General features: G+C 36.6%; 1 protein-coding gene across 5 annotated transcripts in view; it reads left to right on the plus strand.

Annotated features, from left to right (window-relative positions):
• LOC131685028 (furin-like protease 1) overlaps positions 1 to 22,148 on the plus strand; it is a 755,254-nt gene that overhangs the window by 634,687 nt on the left and 98,419 nt on the right. For all 5 annotated transcript variants that reach the window (XM_058968377.1, XM_058968376.1, XM_058968375.1 and 2 more), the window contains 2 exons: positions 21,168 to 21,383; positions 21,466 to 21,594. In XM_058968377.1, coding sequence (XP_058824360.1) covers positions 21,168 to 21,383; positions 21,466 to 21,594 — 345 coding nt within the window. The remainder of the gene's footprint in view (positions 1 to 21,167; positions 21,384 to 21,465; positions 21,595 to 22,148) is intronic.

Below are 22,148 nucleotides of genomic sequence, written 5' to 3' on the forward strand. Positions count from 1 at the left end.
TTTGAATAATCAAAAATTGAATACGTGGTTTTGATGCACAATTGCTTAGGTGGCCATGAAACGCCTAGTATCACCTCTCATGCTCGTTTTGCCAGAATGACAGAATGACCGCACGGAACGTGCGACCCCCTTTTACCCTTTTTTGTCCTAACTAAAGAGGGAAATTAAACATGGCAATAGATTCAGCAAAGAGTCTGAATGTAGTCAATCAATAGTTGTATTTCTTATATAAAAAGGACCTGGGAATCAGTTTTGAAAATGAACTCAGACGAAAAGGGGAATTGGAGTAAAATGGGCATGAAAGCGTGGCGTGCGGTCGTTGTAAATACTAGTAATAAATTGTTCGGACCTCATTACATACAAAACACCTTTCGTAGTAAACGACGTACAGCCTTTTCAAAAAAAGTCGCGTTTACGATTCATTTTTTCCAACTGTGCGTCGGATCTCGCATAACCTTTTTGCACATGCAAGTAAAACAAAGCTGCTGATCTTTTTCGGATCAAAGATAATCCGCTAAGTATTCTAAATCTTTCGAACGAATTGAAGCAAAAATATTCAGCCGCGATAGATGTCGCGAAAGTTTGCCCATATAAGCTCAGAATTGTGATATTCGTTCTAAACCAAGCAAATTACGTTACTGGCGACAAACCTTTTCTGAAGGACTACCACGTCTATATGTCCGCTCACAAAGTTGAGATCAACGGTGTAGTCAACGATTTGAGTTTGTCATGCGCCATGATCTACTGAAGCACGGGGTTGGTTGTTTCAAGAACCCCTTGCTCCGGTGAGCAAAGATTTTGAATGGCGATCTTTGACGAACTTTGACAGGAGAATCCACATAACCATGCCCGTGTTGACGCCTTCTATGCGGTTAAATATAGAACTAAAATTTTGCAGTCAACCATTATTTTACAAAAGAGTTCGTGGGAATCGATTACTGATTCGCCACAATGCACAGTGGTCGGAAACGCCAAAAATGTGAACTTAATTTACTAGAAGCCACACCATCGAATATAATCACAGGGTGGCCTTGGAGGAATTGTTCGTATGAATATTCCCTACAATCTGATGAAAAATGTTTACTATGATCGAACTAAAAAATGTTGTAGAACTTGAGTATGTATGATTAAAGATTATCGATTTATATGGCGTTTTCTATGGCAAACCACTCAAATCTGGTCTTTTAATATAACTTTTTTGGTTGTGACTTTTCGTGCAAACGATGTTCAAGACATTCATCTACCGACTATTTAGTCACTCATGAACAAGCCTACTGCTAGGGTCAGTTAATCAAGTTTTTATCTATTTTTGCTGCAAGTCGTCAAGACCTGTTTTACGCAGACAATATATCAACGGGGAAACAGATCGAAAAATTAACAATTGCGATGGCGGCAATCGAAAATTTCTACCAATAAATACCGCAAAATTTGCCTTGCAACTTCGTCGATTCCGTTGATATGCGCTACCGATTGTACTACATTAGAGTTACTCCAATGCACATCCAGCACGTGAACCGGTAATGCGAGGACAAGAACGATTCAGATGATAAGCTCTAAATTCTAAATCTGAAAGACAATCTCTCACAGGTCCTGTGTCTGTTATGGCTAGGGATATTTGATCCGGAAACACTTCTTTCGTGGCGGAGCTGGAGTCATACAATTTCAGATGCTCTATTTTAATTTTCCTATTGTTTCTCATTGTATCTTTGGTAGTCGTTGCTACACTTGTTTGTGGTATAGAGCGCGAATTGTAAAGCAGGTATAGAGCGCGAATTGTAAAGCAAAATTGGCTGTACATCGAACCTTCCTTTCACTCTTGAATTACCATTAACGAATGTCACAGGTCAACCAAGAATGTCTTTGACCCCAATAGATCTACAAACGTTACCACTGCAAAGAATGACAGCTAAAACGAAACGATTAAAAACAAGCTGAACTGGATCCAAATATTCTTGCAACGTGCTTGACAAGTAGATGATGGAAATCGATATTTGACGCCACTTTGAAATCCAACAGTGTAATCTTCGGTTAAGCAATATGCTCAATACCCATAACAATATGTGTATTTTTGGAAGGCGCTTGACGATTAGACGATGGAAATCGATGTTTCGGAACCCTCTAAAATACAATCTGGCAACCCTCTAAAATACAATCTGGCAACTAACAATATGGGTATTATTGGATTGGAACGTGTTTGACGGGTAGATGATGAAAATCTAAGCTTGACGCCATTTAAAAATCCAAGATTTCTAGACCGGATTTCACGAGTAATCGGCGAGTGAAGTTATTTTAATATGCAATACGGCGACTTTCAGCTCTCGATAATACTAACTCTATCAATATTTTTGAACGGGATTAATGAAGAGAAGATGGAATTCGATGTTAGACGCTATGATGACAACTTTCAGTTGTGCAAATTTTACCATAACTATAACCATTCTAGGAACGGGTTCAGCTAGTCGATTATGAAAATCAATATTTGACGTAATTAAAAATCCAAAGTGCCAATTTTTGGCTGAGCGACGTTTTTGATAACTCGATTGATTTTACCGAATCCGATGATGCCATCTTGGATTTTAAAATGGCTTCAGACATTGATTTCTGTCATCGTCAACCCCATTCCGAAAATACATATATTGTTATAATTATAAAGAATTTTGCTGAGCCAAAAATCGCCATGTTATATTTTGAAATGGCTTCAGACATTGATTTTAATAATCTAATCGTCAACTCCATTGTGAAAATATCCATATTATTCAAATTATAAAGAATTTTGTTGAACCGGATGTCGCTATTCTGGGTTTTGAAATGATTTCAGACATCGCCTTCCGTCATCTATTCGTTAAACCCAATCCAAAAATACCCATAGATTGTAAAGAACTTTGCCGTCTTTGATTTTGAAATAGCTTCAAACATCAATTGCCGTCATCTACTCGACAACCCCATACAGAAAATACCCATACCAATTAAGTTAAAAAGATTTTGCTTGAACCGCAAGTCGCCATCTTGGATTTTGAAATGGCTTCAGATATTGATTTCCGTCATCAATTCGTCAACAATATTTCGAAAAAACCCATATTATTAGGCATATAGAAAAATTTATTGAAAAGGAAATCGCCATCTTTTTTAAATCATTTCTGACGTTGCTTTCGATCATTTAATCGTCAACCAAATTCAGAAAAGATCCATATTAATGGGCTTGTGAAGAATTTTGTTGAGCCGGAAGTAGCCATCTTGGGTTTTGAATTGGCTTCAGTCTACGATTTCCGATATCTTTTCATCAACACCATTTCGTTATGAAGAATTTTGATGTAGAAATCTCCTAATCTTTCGATTTAGGGACATTTCGAGATTTTCGGCCGCAACTTTACACGATTTTGGGAACGTGAGTATATGCTGTAGTGCAGAATAAATTTTTTTTTTTTCGCTATCTGATTGGAAATTGCTCAACAATTTGTAACTAATACCGTAGTATGTACAATTACTAAAAGTAACGGAGATAATCAAGGAGATAATATATTTTGTGAAAGCAGTAATTATCTAGCAGCGAGCGTTGCTGGGACTGCCTCTTTGTCTTCCAATGAGCAGCGAAGCACGTATAAAAATGGAACATAGAAAAAATCGTTAGTTTGTGTTCTAACGTCATAGGCATAGCAGCTACTGCGTTACATGTCAGCTCGCATTCTCCGGTGGCAATACATCCCATGACAGCTGCCAGGCACTGATAGCATTTCATTTCAATGATGCACTGGAGTGTCAGTTTCATGCATGCACAGAAGATGCAATAATCACACACCACAGAAAAAGCAGGATGCTCTTCTTTTCTGAGCTGAAAAAACGGATTTCAAGTGTGTGTGCTGGCGATAGGGTGGTTTGATGCGAGAGAACCGCGCTCTTTTGCTCTTTAAATTATGTGTAGCGTCAGGAGTGTTCGAATGAATTCGCCAAGGCGCGCATTCCAGAGTGCACTGCGGTGTATAAATTGAAATGTGCACTGGTGTGTACCTTTGGTTCGTTTTGCTCTGGCAAGCGGTAGTTGGGGTGCGATTGACGGTTTGAAAAGCACTGGTTGTTGCGTTGTGTAAAGGTGGTATTGGCTTTTTGGATGCTGATATTATGATTTTCTGCTAATGATTTGATACGAGTTCTTCGTAAAACGTAATATAATTGGTTCTCGGGGCAAACCGGGAAAACGTTTTACGTATCATCGTATATCATGCTATAAACACAGTTTTATAACGATCCGTACAACCAGATTAATTGTATAGCAGGTTGATGTATGACGGGATTGACACATCCACATTGATGACTAAATGACTCAATGTTCATTTTACTTATTTTGTTTACAACTTTAGCGGTTTAACAAGTGAAATCGCAAATAGTCATCTTGAATTTTGAAATGGCTTCATACTATGATATCCGTTATCTATTCATCAACCCCATTTCGGAAATACCCTTATTGTTGAGGTCAGAAAGAATTTTGTTGAACCGAAAAACGGTTTTTTGAGGAAACAAATGTTTTCCCGCCGCATAAAAACATCACAACGGGCAATGGCAAATCGCTCGCACGAGATCGGATGCACATTTACTAATTTTCGTTTCTGGTTTTTCTGGTTATAATCGTCACAATAGACGAAGCAAATTGCTCGATTAGTTCGGTTATCTGTCAGCTGCTAATCGATTAACAGGTGTTCAATAAAAAAATTAGAATGATTTCAATATTTTTCGGTAATTAAAGTAAAGAGCGTAATTTTTTTTCTCCAAGAAAATTGCTCTTTGGACTCCCTAGAAATGGGTGGCATGTTTTCGCTCAGGTGCTGCCAGTTCAATCGAAGATGGCGTCGAAACAGCTAGCACTCCACGAGCGAGTTGTACAGTTTTACGAAACGTATGTTTATCGTGGAAAAAAGTTTACGGTAGACCACTTTCGATTCGAAAATGTACCCGTACTCTTTTTTACGAATCTGGTTTGTAAAAAAAGAGTTTTTTTTTAAATTTAATTCGTACGTAAATCGAATATTATGTAAAAAAGAGTTCGTAAATGGTCGTTTCAGTGTTCAACTGTAACTTATTGCCCCATACCAAAAACAAACATCTATTCTAGATGCGCTCTTTCCCCTTGCACCAGCATCGTTGTTCGAACCTAAATATGTAGAGAATATCGTTAGGCATATTGTAGATCTACCAAATTTTGCCACCGGAAACAACGGTTGCAATACCCGAGCAAACGAAAAGCCAATCATATCCCCATACTCATGGTGTTTGGAATGGGTTTAACTCATGAAAACGCCATCACCATGGTCCGGTAGATTCCATATAGAAACTATATTTTTGTGTATCTATTGGTTATGGAGACCATTTTATGACGTTCTGATGGTTTCTAAATTTGGTACGGACCATGCTCATGGTCTTTGCGAGGAGCTGTATGGTATTTGAACCTATGGGAATTGGTCGGGTACACAGTCTACTTTCTGCCTTTACGCCTAAAACAGTTACTTTTATCTTCTGTACATTGTCTGAAGAACAAAGGAAACTGATACTCTTATTCTTACCATGCTGAGCTATCGTGATGTGTGATTCTCAGCAACAAAACGTGGAGCTCCGGCCAAATACGCGAACTATATGACTTCCGGCCTTTTCGTATTAGACCGCGCAAGTTTTAGTTACTTGAAAAAATTATTGAAGGTGAAAATGGAATTTGGGCTTACGTAAGTTGCCTTTATGCAGTTTCACCATGTCAGATATACTGCGCTGATACCGTTTAACAAATTAATCCAGGCAAAATTATTCTTTTTGTCCGTTTGTTGGGTGTGACCGCATTCGAATCAGGATTCCCGTGGACGATATGGAAATAAATACACTGCTACACGTTCTGGCATTAAATCAACAAACTGTGAAAAGTGTTAAAGGCACACAATCCCGCTGTAGACAATCTGTCGAAAATACATTGCCCTACAAACCAAAGCGCCAGAAACTATTCTACTGACTTACCGCATTCGCCAAGCAACCGAATTCCGTCGCTATTTGCTTTATGAATTTCCAGCAACTGGATGCGAATTTTGAATGTGGACAACCGAAAAGCTGTGGCAAGCACGATATCTCTATATGTTTAGAGGATATTTGATTAGAGTTTTTAATTAAATTTACAACGGTCGGGCTGTTTGCGGTGGCACGGCGTTGGTGTTTAGTTTGCCGCAGAGAAGTACTGTAGTGCACACACGCACAAAGCTAACCGTGGGAACTAACTAGGGTGTATAACTAGTGACAGCTAGTTGGTGTACTTCGGGGAACACTAATTTAACCCTTATCAGACTACGCTGTCACGCCCGGTTCGCCAGCCCCCCATTGAATACAATTACGGCCAGCGAATATGGTGTAATTGGTTTTCCGGGGGTGCCATATCCTACAAACAGTTATTAATTGTCGTCAATATGTAGCCAAATCAATTGCTGGTCAAACATCGTAATTGCACTACAGGGCCTGCTTGTGACAGGCAGTATCGAATCAATAAATTACATCTAAAACAAACGGCCGGTTGTCCATTAATTTGTTTGCAAAGCTATAAAGCTGTCGAGATACAAGGAAAATATTTCACAGCTTTGAATTTAAACGCTTAGTAGTTGGAAAAGAAAAACAACAACAAAAAAAACACACCATCCTAGCTGAGTCATGCAGTGAGTGCGGGAAAAGTTGGCACAGCTTCCCGTCTGGAAGTTTGGCAAACCGAGTTCGCTCACCCCGAGCAGGGCGCTTTTCTTTACTGGCGGTCGCGTCCCACCGAAGAAAGGGTACGTGTGCATGTGTGCGTGTATGTGTCTCAAAACGCATGTTGCTGCAGTGTACTACTGTATGTGCACTGCAGCAGAAATAAAAGCAAACAGTTTTTGGTTTGCGTCAAAAAAGGAGCAGCGAAAAGAAAATAACAAAGCAAACGCTTTACTATTAGTAGTAGGATCAATTTGTGTGGGGAGGGAAGTACAATGTACCGAGCAATAGTTGGTAGTTGCTGAAATTCAGATGAATTATTTGTCTAGCGCGTCCTCATGGGAGGGCTAACCGGCATGAAGAACGCTTTCCCGTGTGTGTGCATGTTGGACTGAGGACACGAGAAGGTTCCACTGAATTCTTCAGTATAATAGAATTATTGCCGGGAACGACAGATTTAGTTACTGTTTAGTTGAATATGTTGGCAGGGTGGCACACAACTTAGCTGAGATTATGGTTCCGTTTGGGATGAAATGCCGAGACAACAATCGGAAGTTATGGCTGTTAACTTTTCCTCTGATGTTAAGATGAATTGGGCAGTGTTGCAGTTTTTCTAGAATCTTTAAAAATTTCGAGGCTTAACTTTAGGGTTTTCATTTCTGGTGAAGGTGTAGTATGGATCGATTACAAGCTCTAAGAATCTTTCGAAACTCATTTGCGTTTCGACTTCGTCTCATCGGAATCCGACACTAGTGTACTGCCAGAACAAATTAGCGAGCAGACAATTGTTTCCCCACCGCGAAAGAAAGTCTCTGCGTGCATGAGATCTAGCAGACAATCAAAAATATTTGTTTTTATTTATTAAAATTATCAAACTATCAAAGACCCAGTACTCCTTTAAGGTCATTGAGGCACCTTACATGAAATTTTTAGGGCTCCTTTTAACCTCATTGTACATAAATCTTTTTTCCTTTTTTATTTCGACTAATATGTAGTCACTTTTTCATTTTTACTTTTTAAAGACATTCAATCTGCTAGAGATTACTGAGTAAGGAAAGTTATGAAAATTTAGAGCCATAGTACTCAAGTGAGAGCAAGAATGTGAAATATACAGGTCGGAAAACTGGAAGTGGCAGGGTCATTTGAAACAAGAAATCGTACGGGCCAATCTTTTGTCTTCTGTTGGCAGGAGTCGAGCTTAAGCAGCATAACTACGAATCACACAAGTCTACCAATATGTCTCAACGGCAAATACAGACTTGTCCCTCTACCACTCTCTTTTATCGGTTCTCACGGTAAAGAGGGACAAGTCTGTCAAGCCGTTGAGACATGTTGGTAGACTTGAGTGATTCGTTGTTATGATGCCTAAGCTCGACTTCTGCCAACAGAAGACAAAAGAGTGGCCCGTAAGTTTTTAAGCCTGTTTCTAATGACCCTGCCACTTCCAGTTTTCCGATCTGTTTATTTCACATCCTTACTCTCATTTGAGTACTATTACTCTAAATTTTCATAACTTTCCATGCTCAGTAATCTCTAGCTGATTGAAGTTAAAACATAAAAAAATGTCCATGAAGATACTGGAGTTCGACAAAAAATATTTGACTTTACTTAATTTTGTAGAATTTTTCGAATTTTCGTACAAATCGTCGGAAGCTCTAAGAATATCTCTGCAGGTACGTAGCCAGATGAGGGGATTGAGCGCTAAAGCACGTCCCTGAAATTTTTCAAAATCAAATTTAAAAATGTTTTTTTGTCTCTTAAAAATTGATTGCTTTTTCGTGCTACCAAGAGCAATTAAAGTGCGCAGCGAAGGACAGAGTCAGTTACCTTTATATTGTGTGCCTTCTGTCTGTTACTTTAATTCTTGCCGTTCTAATCTGTCGAGATGAGTGAGTCGCAGAAGCAAGAATTGGTGCTCTGACCAAATACGGTAGCTATTGACTTTCGTCATATTCGCATAAGACCGAGCATTCGTGACATGGTTTATTTTCTATCGATGAAAATGGAGCTTAGAGTTTCGGAAATGGCGTTTATCCAGTTCTATCATGTCAGACAGTCAGTGCTGATACGGGTCAAAAAAATGAAATCGAAATATTTCAAATGGTGTTCTTGGGACGAGAACGCAGGTGGACCGCTGAATAAATTCCATTGCCATAATATTACCTGAATCATAAAAACATAATGACAACTGCAAAAACTGTATCTAGTACCTCAAAAGCAGCAACCAGTACCGTCTATGAAGCAGTTCTAGTAAGGAGGAAGTGCCCTAAGAATAAGGATCATAAAAGAACATCTAATTGCGAACATCAAGGTAGCAACCACGCGAAAGTATACGAGTGAGTGTGTGTGTGTGTGTGTGTGTGTGAGAGAGAGAGAAATGAACTACTCCCAAGGAACGCAGTTGGAGCGGAAAGAAGTCTCCACGAGCAACGACAAGTCTGGCGAATAACTATCAATACTTCTTTTATTATTTTAATTTGTTACACCATGGCTCCGCTTTGTTGACGCATTGTTCCGTGTCCTATCAAAAAAATCCAGCAAAGATTAGCAAGAGTTAGATAATCATATTTTTCCGAGGCAATTAATCTTTTTCACAGCAAAAATCTTTATTTAAGATTTCACGGACTTTTGGGCCAAATTTCAATTATTTTATACAAAAAAGAAAGCTACCCAGAATTTGATTTTTTTTTTGACATTTTATAATTGCGACCTTTGGTTTAGCTAGATCTTAACGACGCAATAATGATTAAGCACAAAAATAAAGTGCGTCATACTTTATTTGGAAAAATTTAAGCACAACAGTGAAAATTGAAGGTAAAAATGGAGGTTTGGCTGACGGAAGTTGCCTTTATCGAGTTCTACCATGATAGGCATTCAGTGCTGTTAGCGTTCAACAAATTGGCCCAGACAAAACCATAAACATTGCATAATAACTTAAACACGTGGTTATGTGTGACAACTCTATAATCAAATTCCTCGTATATATGGACGATGCGATAATCAATGTTCGGCTACAAGACTTACTTGCACCATGGCATCCTTTAAAGGCTTTCATTTCACATTGGGATGTAATGGAGTCCAATGCGAAAGATACTTGTGGTTCTTTAAATGCGTTTTGTGGGGAGAGGCTAAGTGGATCGACCCATTTCCTTCTACGTGACCCACCAGCACGAAACATAATGTGATGAAATAATTAAACAAAGAATTCTTTGCGCATCAACAGTCTCCAATGCCATTATTTGAACCACAAACATTTTGCCAAATTTGTGGCCACTGTTCAGGTAATATTGGCAATGGCAAGAGCTGCGTCAAGCATCTCAAAATGAACAGCACCATCATTGCTGCCGAACTAACGTGTTCGAAGTATGTAAAAGATTGTTCATATTTATTTTTTTAAATTGTATGGAGAAAACCCACTATCATTTTCATAACTAGGTGATATTGTGCGCATCAGTTTATCACATTCTTTTATTTCCTACAACTTTGTCGAAGACTGCAAATCAATTGAAACTTCTTTAGGAAAAGTTATTGAACTTTAAATTAAGTGAGGTCTTAGTCAGTTTCACACGGGACCTAACTGTACGTGGGGATGAGTAAGTAGTCGATTTCCACGAATTTGCGAGATGATGGTTAGGTTTAGCCCAAAAGTATGTTAGTACGTAACATGAGTCATTCTTTGACTGCTAAATATTAGTACCATATTTCACCATATAGAGAGCGCCAACGCTAACTTTAAAAGGAAAAGAGATAGACTATGGACATGTTCACAAGAATTACTGGAAACGGCTTGTTCTACAACTTTGTAGAAGACACCTAATTTCTATCTCTCTTCATTGAAAAGTCAGTATTGGCGCCATCTATGTAGTGAAATGTAGAATTAAATATTTTCTAGTTAAAAAATAACTCATATCATGTCTAAAATTCCTCAAAACTTATTAATCAGCGAAACCCAACCAATGCTTCGCAAAAAAAATAGTTCGTGGGAATCGACTACTGATTCACTATTATGTGCTGTTAGGCCCCAACGTAACCGAATATAACGAAGAATTACGTAATCTAGCCCACTGTAGCGGATTATAGTGTATTGCAGCTGAATCGGAAGCTATTGGATTATAGCGGAATAAAGTGGGTTAGACTGAAAATATATCCGAATCTAGCGGATTATAAAGGAACTATAGCACAATCTAGAGGATTACATCGGAATACAGCGGAAGTCTAGCGGATTATAGGAATCTGATAGCCACTGGCAAATTATAATTATTGCGAAATATAGCGACAATATATGGAAATATCGCTGAAATAATATTTCAATCTAGCGGTTTATAGCGCAGTCTGGTGGAGCGTAGCGGACACATCAGAATTAAACAGATTTTAGCCGACTGTAGCGGATTATCACGATATGCGGCGCATATTAGTGTCAATATGATTGCTGTATCCTCGAAAATGAGATTCCGGCATAATTGTGCGGTGCTTTCTTTTGGTCGACTTCTCGTTAAGCAGCCATCTTCTCCAGTGCATTTAAACAAATATTAAAAAAATATTAATAATTGACATCCAAATCAAGTTTTCAATGTGTGTAGGAAATATAGCTGTCGTTTCTGAATGACATCCACAAGTAGCAGCTTGCCGATACTCGGCGCTATGATCGGCCAGCAGACTTCCAGCAATCGATACGGACCTTGCGTGCAAACTTGGATACAATGGTTATTCACGTATGTGAAATTGAGTTGGATGGTGAATTGTAACGAATGTGTATTCGGGTGTTTAAACAGGTTTTCCAGAGAAAAATGTTCCAGTTTAAACAAATAATTCATTTTCAAAATACTTTTTTTTGTTTTTGACGCAAGTAGCAATACCTTATTTAAGACTTTTTTGTGGTATCTAACGGTGAAAACAAATCGAAATGATGAGTTAAGCGAAAGCAATTATGTGAAAAAATTCCCCCCAGAGGTGAAATTCGAACCTGCAACCCTTGGGACTCCGGCCCAATGCACAAACCCTTATGCTATCCCTGTGATATGACGACGTCCCAAAAAGAACGCGTGATTATCGCATTGGCGACAGTGATCGTACCCTGCCTTTAAAGCGAGCTCATACGCAACCATAGCTGCCACCCAACACATTTAATCTCTTTAATTTCCCCTCGAGATGTCAAGGCCCGGGTTTATTATCCCAGCCCGCTGGCATTACGAGCGAAGTAACAACGACTACGCCAAATGCCTCCAAACCAACAACCAGCACCACGAATGAAGAATTAAATGCCGATGAAGACTGATTTACAACAGCGCACCGGGAGAACAAGAAACAAATATAAGGGTTCTTCCACGTCAGATTTACAAGCGAAATTTTAATTTCCTGCATTTTTTTTTCTTGCATTCTTTAACGAAAAATAGTTGGCGTATTTTTATTTTGGCTGAACATGATAATCTTTTTTTCAAATTATGAGTTATGAAGTTCATTAAATTGAATAGTTTTCAATAACTGAGAACGCTGAAACTATTCGATGTATAGAAAAAATATTAAAAAATAAAAATTGTGCTCAGCAAATGTTAACAATTTTTTTTATGCATTTATAATTATATTGAGAAAATTGTGTCAAAAGTTCAGAATAGATTTTGAAGTACTTTACAAGATATTTCAATTATAAGTGACCTATTACAAGGAGTTTAGTGTAAAATTGCCGTTTTAATGGTATAATTTTAATATCTCACAAAGTATTTTGAGTTTCACTCAAACATTTTCAGACAATCTTTTTAACGTGATTCTTCAATTTTATAAACTTTAAAAGTCACCAAGGCCCGGGATTTTATTATCGTCTGGCGTCTAATTTTAGCTCATTACTCATCGTATTTCGATGGTTGACAGAGCTAATGAAGACTTTCGATTTCTGGTCCCTTGCCTAGTTCACAGAGGTATGATGAGAGCGATCCGGCCGTTCGAGTTGAAAAAATAATTCATGTTTTTTTGGTTTTTGTCGTAAGTGATAATACCGTACTTATGAGTTTTTTATAGTGTCGCGCTTTAGATCAGTCGCGCTTTAATATCCCTAGTAACAATTGTGGTTTTATGTAAGTTTATTGCCAATAATAAAACTTGGATTGCACTTGTAGCGTGCTATAAAACTCCAATTGTTACTTGGGATGATCACTGTCGCCAATGCGATAATCATGTGTTCTTTCTTTTTTTTTTAATTGCCCACCATACTCCCCCACACCAAAGAACTCATACAAGAGCCCCCTGGTAGTGGACGCAACTTGTCTCAGCCCATGAACAATGGCAACAAAAACAAACAAAACAAATAAAACAAACTGAGCTGAGACAGACATTTATTGATGTGCAATTAGCTTAAGATAATTAACTAAGGTGGAATCCCAGTGGAAATAGATTTCCTGTTAAGGGATCTACATTATAAATTAAATTAAAGTTAAATACTGCTGACGGATGTTTACATTAAATTACAAAACTCTCATTAATTCAATATTTCGTTAAGCCTATGTTTAAAGTACTGTTTCAATCTAGCCTTGAAGATGGTATGATTGTCGATTCTCTACATGTCAAGTGGAAGTGCATTAAATTTGGTCTTTCTGGGATGTCATCATATCCCAGGGATAGCTTAAGGGTTTGTGCATTGGCCAAGAGTCCCAAGGGTTGAAAGTTCGAATCCTGCCTCTGGAGGCAATTTTTTCACATTATCGCATTCGCTTAACTCACCATTTCGATCGGTTTTCCTCGTTGGATACCACAAACAAGTTTTAATTCTAGTTTAAATGTATGTTCTTTGCCGTTTTAAGCGGGGTAATTCATCTCAGTGCAGGCCCGCCGAGAGGGGAGGGGGCACGAGATGTTTCCCCTTCGGGCCCGGAGTTGTGAAGGGGGCCCGTACTTTAAACAGAATAAATAATTCTGTTAAGTAATATTTCAGTAACAATTTGTTGAAAAATTCAATTAGAGTTTTAATATTGGTATGATTTAAATTCCTCCAATTTCTATCACAATGGTAATCTTACATTAAAATATAAAGTTTAGACTGCATGAAAGACCAATCAAAAGAAAACTTTGAAACTTAGAGCTCAAAAACGATTCAAACGCGCAGTGGGCAACAAGACATAAGATCTTTTTTTTTAAATGCGCGAACTGAAATTTATTTTCTATTTCATATTTTACAACAATTTTTTCATAGATTTTGACTAACTGTTTAAAAAATTGAGCTAGGTAAACTTGAAAGTTCTGGGCTCTCGAAATTGATTTTGATTCATATTTTACTAGTTAATTTTGAAACTTTCAATCTGTGTATAGGTTTCAAAAAAAGTAGTTTCTAATCATAAGTCCAATTGCGATTTTTTATGTTTCCAGGACGATATGTAAATTCTATTTCTACTTATTTCAATCTGTCGTGGCTGCTAAATGAATATCAAAAGAATCTGTTGGAAAGAAGAAAACTAAGCAATCTTTTTTTAGATTGCTTTCTCTTGAAATTTTTTAAGTGATTTTCTCCATTTTTTCTCTTACTTCATATTTGCTTTTTTTTCTTTTTCCATTTTATCCAGGTTTTGTATACTGTCTATTTTCTATTTCATTCAATCTTATTTTAAATTTTTAGTATAATTTGCTCCATGTTTACTTTTTTCTATTCTTACCATTTTTGCTTCTCTTTTAAAATTTGTCCCATTTTTTTGTATTTGTCCCTTTTTTTAAATTTCGTTTCATCTTTTCACGTATTTGCCATTTTATCTATCGTTTTATTCGTTTCTTTTGTATTTTGTTGTTTAACTGATTTCATAAAATGTATTCAATTTATTTAACAAAGCTTATATTTTCAATTATTTTCATGTATTTGTATCTTCCAATAAACTTATCTTAGTATTTCTCTATTCGCCTTTTTTATTTTAGGTTTCTCTCATTTGCTCAATGGATGCTTTTTTTTCTATTTCTTTCGTTTTAATTTTTTTCGTGTTGTGAAATTTTCTGTTCTCCATTTGAAATACACTCAAGTTTTTTTACGCCGTTTTTAGCGGTATTTTTTGCGCGGTTTTTTCACGCGGATTTTGAAATTTACGCGGTTTTCATTTACGCGGATTTTGGAATTTACGCGGTATTTATCAACGAGGTTCCCTTTAACGCGGATTCTTAAATTTAAGTGGTCTTCATTTACGCGGATTTTGAAGTTTACGTGGTTTTCATTTACGCGGTTTTTGAAATTTACGCGATTTTCATTCACGCGGATTTTGAAATTTACTCGGATTTTGGAATTTACGCGGTTTTCATTTACGCGGATTTTGAAATTTACGCGGTTTTCATTTACGCGGATTCTGAAATTTACGCGGTTTTCATTTACGCGGATTTTGAAGTTTACGTGGTTTTCATTTACGCGGATTTTGAAATTTACGCGATTTTCATTCACGCGGATTTTGAAATTTACTCGGATTTTGGAATTTACGCGGTTTTCATTTACGCGGATTTTGAAATTTACGCGGTTTTCATTTACGCGGATTCTGAAATTTACGCGGTTTTCATTTACGCGGATTTTGAAGTTTACGTGGTTTTCATTTACGCGGATTTTGAAATTTACGCGATTTTCATTCACGCGGATTTTGAAATTTACTCGGATTTTGGAATTTACGCGGTTTTCATTTACGCGGATTTTGAAATTTACGCGGTTTTCATTTACGCGGATTTTGAAATTTACGCGGTTTTCATTTACGCGTATTTTGGAATTTACGCGGTTTTCATTTACGCGGATTTTGAAATTTACGCGGTTTTCATTTACGCGGATTCTGAAATTTACGCGGTTTTCATTCACGAGGATTTTGAAATTTACGCGGTTTTCATTTACGCGGATTTTGAAATTTACGCGGTTTTCATTTACGCGGATTTTGGAATTTACACGGTATCCATCAACGAGGTTCCCTTTAACGCGGATTCTTAAATTCAAGTGGTCTTCATTTACGCGGATTTTGAAGTTTACGTGGTTTTCATTTACGCGGATTTTGAAATTTACGCGATTTTCATTCACGCGGATTTTGAAATTTACTCGGATTTTGGAATTTACGCGGTTTTCATTTACGCGGATTTTGAAATTTACGCGGTTTTCATTTACGCGGATTCTGAAATTTACGCGGTTTTCATTTACGCGGATTTTGAAGTTTACGTGGTTTTCATTTACGCGGATTTTGATATTTACGCGATTTTCATTCACGCGGATTTTGAAATTTACTCGGATTTTGAAATTTACTCGGATTTTGGAATTTACGTGGTTTTCATTTACGCGGATTTTGAAATTTACGCGGTTTTCATTTACGCGGATTCTGAAATTTACGCGGTTTTCATTCACGAGGATTTTGAAATTTACGCGGTTTTCATTTGCGCGGATTTTGAAATTTACGCGGTTTTCATTTACGCGTATTTTGGAATTTACGCGGTTTTCATTTACGCGGTTTTCATTTACTTGGATTTTGAAATTTACGCGGTTTTCATTTACGCGATTTTTGAAATTTACGCGGTTTTCATTTACGCGGATTTTGGAATTTACGCGGTTTTAATATCCGCGGTTTTTGAAATTTACGCGGTTTTCATTTACGCGAATTTTGGAATTTACGCGGTATCCATCAACGAGGTTCCCTTTAACGCGGATTCTTAAATTTAAGTGGTCTTCATTTACGTGGATTTTTAAATTTACGCGGTTTTCATTTACGCGGTTTTCATTTACGCGGATTTTGAAATTTACGCGGTTTTCATTTACGCGGATTTTGAAATTTACGCGGTTTTCCTTTACGCGATTTTCATTTACGCGGCATGTATCCCCCACGTAAAAAAATTAAAAAAAACCTGAGTGTATATGCTTTTCTTTGGTATGAATTTTTTTTCAATATTCACCCATTTTTGTTCATTGGTATGTTCCATAATTTTCAGAATTTCCTTTTTTACCCATTTAAACAATTTTGAATTTCATGTTTTCTATTTTGTTACTTCTTTCAATTAAATATTTTTCTTATTATTTTATTTTGATCTTTATTTTTTGAATGTTTTCGGTTTTCTATTTCTTAAAATTTTAAATTTTTCCCACTTTTACTTTATATAGATTTATTTATTTTTTGAATTTTTTCTTGTTTTTCTTTGTGATATTATTCCTGTTTTTTTCATTTCATCTAGGATTCTCTTTTTTATCCTTTTTAACCATTTTGATTTAACATGTGTTCTATGATTTTACTTTAATCTGGTTTTGGGCTATTCACACTTGTTCCTTACTTGTCTTCTATTTTTCTACAATCTATTCTGTCCAATTGTTCCCATTTTTATTTCTATTGGTTTCTTTAAAGAAATAACTTGTCCATTTTTAAATATTTCGTAGTTTTTTTTTATTTTTATCTTTTTATTCCATTCTTGTACATTATCATTTGAATATTTTGAATCATTTTGAATTTTGAATCATTTTCAACTTTTTCCCATTTTCTTGTTTTTATGCTTTCCATTTTATAAATTTGCTATTAATTTTTATATTTCAAACACTATGTATAATTTTTATTTTTACGTTTAACTCAGTGGATCCATTTCGTTCATTTCTATATTTGTTTATTGTTGTCTTGTTTTTATATTTTTTATTGTTTACATTTCTCTTTCTTTTGCCATTTTTACTGTTTTCCATGTTCATGATGTTTTATTTTTCATTTTGTTATTTACATGTTTTTCATTATTTTACCTCTTTAGCTATATTTTTCTATTTTATCAATATTTGTCTAATTTTTATGTTTCATTTCCTTCGTTTAATTTGATTGTTTCAATTATTCAATCTGTTTTATTTTGCTATTTTTTTGAAATAGTTTATATGGTTAAAACTTTTTTAAATTTTGCCGTTGTCTTAATTTTTTTCCATTTCCTGTTGTTTCTCCGTTTTGGATTTTTTTTTCTATTTGGTAGGTTTTTGACTATTGGCCTATTATTAATCTTTTTCTATTATTTTAGGTGTCGTTTTGTACGTTTCTAGTTTTGTTCCATTTTATCTCTTTATTAATTTTTCCTCGTTTGTTACTTCTTTTTCTCTTCTTTATTTTATTATGAGTTGTTCAATAATATTGCACCAAACACATAAATGGAGAACTAGGAAAAATCACCAATACCAGTTTTCCCTGAAACCAAAAAAAGTCAGCAGTTGTATTTTCAGAGACTGGCAATGTTGTAGCGCATCGACTTGGCCCAATGTGTTGTTTCTTTAACGAATTCTAGGTGAAACTAAACGAAGATTCGAATAAAACAATGCAATACCGACATCCTGAGAAATATGAAAATATTGATAAATCGACTACTTTCAAAGCTACTAAATTTTTTCGTACATATATAGTGAGATTCCGTTTTTGGCATGCTCCATTTTTGGCAACAAAAAAGTTCCGTTTTTGGCAACAAATGGGTTCCGTTTTTGGCAACATTATTTTTTTTATCTTTTGAAAAATGCTCAATAATCATTTTGTTGTAATAATGGATATCGCTTTGGACTTTATTTCCAAACATAGGAGTCATATTCACTATATTTTATGGAGGCGGACATAGCGAATAAAGTTAAATTTGTTGATTTTTTCTATTATTTCATTCCATTTCACATATTCTTATATAATTAATGTTCTTGTGACATTTGTGATCTCACAAATTGAAAATAAAAACTTTTAAGGTAAGATTCCATTTTTGGCACGGTTCCAGTTTTGGCAACTGAAAAAAAAATATTGTAGCCAAAAACGGAATCCTACTGTATTTAAAATTTGCGATCAAAATTTGTTAAACTTGACGCATTTATTTGCACGACTTTCAACAAATCTGCAAACCCCTCATTTGGTTGCGTGCAGAAAGATACTTTTTCTAATTGACATTTGGTCTTCAGTTATAAAAGTGTCAACCAAACAAAAGGAGCAATACAGAGAAATTTTGCTCACGTATAGTCTGAATCCATATTACTTGCACGCCAAGTAAGCGAAACCGTTACCATGTACCAAATCAATTTCCACCAGCGTAATAGCAACCGGGAGAAACAGCGGCCGATATTTTCAAGCACATGAAGCTGCCGAAGTTCACACAGAAATATCTGGTTTGGCAGGCTTCCTGTAGCTCGTCAATAAGGAAATTTATGTGAACCAGTGCATGAAAAAACGTATGCTACCTTTCATGAAGCGATACGATTATTCCAAGCTATTTTGAGCGGATTTGAATACTGCCCCTACGGAAAAGGACATATAGTGGTATAACGCCTATAAGATTCTGGTGGTGCCCAAGGACAAGAACCCTCCCAACACACTAACGCTTTTCCCAATCGAGGACTATTGGTCCATCGTCAAGCGGAGCCTGAATAAGACCCAAAATTGCTCAAGTAAACTGGCTGTGGACGAGATGGCTGTTCAGAACTTGATGGCAGTAATTAAAAGATGCTCAACCGAAAGCTTAGCTGGATATTTTTTTGTATTTTATGATATTTTAAGTTACGAAAAAAAATTCAAAAATTAATCATTGTTGTTGGACCAAATTTTGATCATAGATGTTGCCGGTGGTTGAGTGGTAAGCGTGACCGCCGTTCAGTCCAATGTGTCTGGTTTCAATCCCAGCCGAGGTCGTTGAGATGTTCTGAGGTGAAAACTCTGTGTCACGTCTTTCTTCGCAAGGGTTGATAAACCGATATTTGGTTGTGGAGCCACTTCACTGGTGTCGGTGATAGACACACAGTGCGGACAGAGACCGATGGAAAATAAACGAAAAATATTGACCGTAACACTCTTTGAAATGAAAAAAGTCATTGGAATTAACAGCACTAAGTGTATTCTCCTATAGTTCTCCATACAATACATAATAACTGATAATTATTTTTTTTCCTACAGATTTCGATTTTTAACAGTTTCTGTGTTAGAAAAATCTACAATTATGGAGGAGGCCCTCATGCTAGACTCCCCGGGCCCTCAATTTCACTCTACACTATAGAGTCTACAGCCCTGCATCTCAGTCCCTTCATTCATCCCATTCTCTGTTGATTATTTATTTATTTATTTATTTATTTATTTATTTATTTATTTATTTATTTATTTATTTATTTATTTATTTATTTATTTATTTATTTATTTATTTATTTATTTATTTATTTATTTATTTATTTATTTATTTTGTTGATTCTACCTGAAAACAAGAAATTCACCATTTAACAGAACCAGACCATATATGTAGTGATGACAATTTCTTTGAGTTTTCCTAATGTTTTAGCATCCTTCAGAGTTTTCAAACAGGCAATGTAATAGTTCGAAAATAAAGCACTCAAAACATTTTTCCAATATCTTATCTCGAAATTAACAATGAGACGGATTCCATCATCGATCATCTGAGCAGACACCAAAAAATTTTACATAATCACACGATAATTCAGTATTAAACCATTATATATTTTTCCCTTAATTCCAAAAAAGCACTCGTTTCAGAAAGTTTACACACTAAGTTTAAAATGAGAGAGAAAGTGACGATTTTTCTACTAAATTTCCCGAATTTATCCCAAAACATCTGAAACTAGCCGAAATTTTGAACTAAATTCCGGATTTGATCACTGGAATTTCTTTATTATATTACTTTTATTATTTAGAAAATGTAAACTTTTCTAGAAACACACTGCTGATGAGATGAAAAAGGGACAATTTACCATAGTATGGAACAAGAATTGACCTGTTCGAGCCTATAAGACTGAATCTTACAAAAAGAAAGCACTCTTATTTATGGCTTATTCCAAGTTATATTTATACTGATCAGTAACTTTTCACAAACCAAAGCCCTCCAGCTTAAACTTTAACCAAACACGACAACGTACCAAATAAAAATAAATTTCCAGCTCATTGCTTCCGTTTGCAGCAATTTGCTAAACCCTCGCCGGCATGAGCTTTGCGATGAACTCGCGCCATTGACTGGGCTTTCCATTGTAACTAATCTACAGTTCAGTTTATGACCGCGCCCGCGTCTGGTTCGCCAATCCGTAGCACAAAGGCACGTTCGATGAGTCTGTGCGTGTGTATGTGTGACTGTTTAAAAGTGTGAGTGTCTGTCGGAAGCATCCTACCGAAAACCTGATGAAAAATTACGGTAAAACTAAGCGAACGCTTACTCTCACCCGACCCAGTGAAAATAATATTTTACTCTGCCCATTGCATTGGACTGGGTCGGCAGGATGGGGCGATGGGCTGGGCTGTAGATTGTGCGGTCAATGGAACTGCTCCCAGCTAATGGAGTGGAAATGTTAAGTGCTTACATATTTACTTTCGATGGGCGTTCCGTTTGCTTTGTTAAACGGAGCTGATTGCTGTTACTATGCGGATCATATGTAATTCGGGGCACTTTTAACGAAAATACAATGCAAAGTTTATCGAATAAATCATCACGGCTTGGTACACCCAAGTAAATTTACTCGAATTGAAATCAATTTTTCAATTTTTTTTCTGTTTTATCTTTTCTTCCAGATTCTCGACGACTACTATCACTTCGAGCACCGGCACGTGCAGAAACGATCGGTGAACCCTTCGGCACATCACCAACGCCGTCTGGATGGGGACGATCGGGTTCGATGGGCGAAACAGCAACGGGCGAAAAGCCGCTCGAAGCGGGACTTTCGGCCACTGAAGGCTTCCTACCTGATACAGCTCAACGATCCCAAGTGGCCCGAAATGTGGTACCTGGTGAGTGATTTAGCCCAACCGCGGTTCAAAGGAATAGTTCGAAGCGTGTGGCATAAATAATGTTTAACTATTTAATTTGCAGAACCGAGGAAATGGCCTGGACATGAATGTGATACCTGCGTGGAAGGAGGGCGTGACGGGGAAGGGTGTGGTGGTGACTATCCTGGACGATGGTTTGGAGTCGGACCATCCCGATCTGGAGCATAATTATGTGAGTGTGATTTTGATATATGCTTCGTTGATCCAAGAGAATAATTCACGTGCAATTGTTCGGAAATTGATTCGTCTTTTGATGTAATCAATATGTCGCATTAGGAGTTGAATTGACGCATAGATGCAATAATTAAAATGTTATTTACGAACGACCAGCGCAATTGAAAATTATTTAGAAACTGTCTCTGATGGAGAATCAACACATCCTGAGTCCCGACCAGGAAGGATGCTTAGCGTCAGCAGGATAGTAGCACTAAGCACCATGCAATTGTCCTATACGCTAAGAATCGACTATGAAGTCTGTTGAAACATTATGCGAAAATTCCGCAAAACGCTTCACTTTGAATATAATGGTTTGAATTGCCATCGTAGAGTGCAAGCGCGAAGTATTTATCAGTAAAAGAGTCGATAGATATTGAAGTTTCACTAATAATACGGATCTTTTCCTACGCTTCCTTCCGATAGAAAATGTATCACAGATTTGCGGGTCGACTAGTATTAGCTAAACCGATTTGACGTTTAGTCCACTAAATCTAAAACGGAAACAGCTGG

The sequence above is a fragment of the Topomyia yanbarensis genome, chromosome 2 (assembly GCF_030247195.1).
Source record: "Topomyia yanbarensis strain Yona2022 chromosome 2, ASM3024719v1, whole genome shotgun sequence".
NCBI lineage: Eukaryota > Metazoa > Arthropoda > Insecta > Diptera > Culicidae > Topomyia > Topomyia yanbarensis.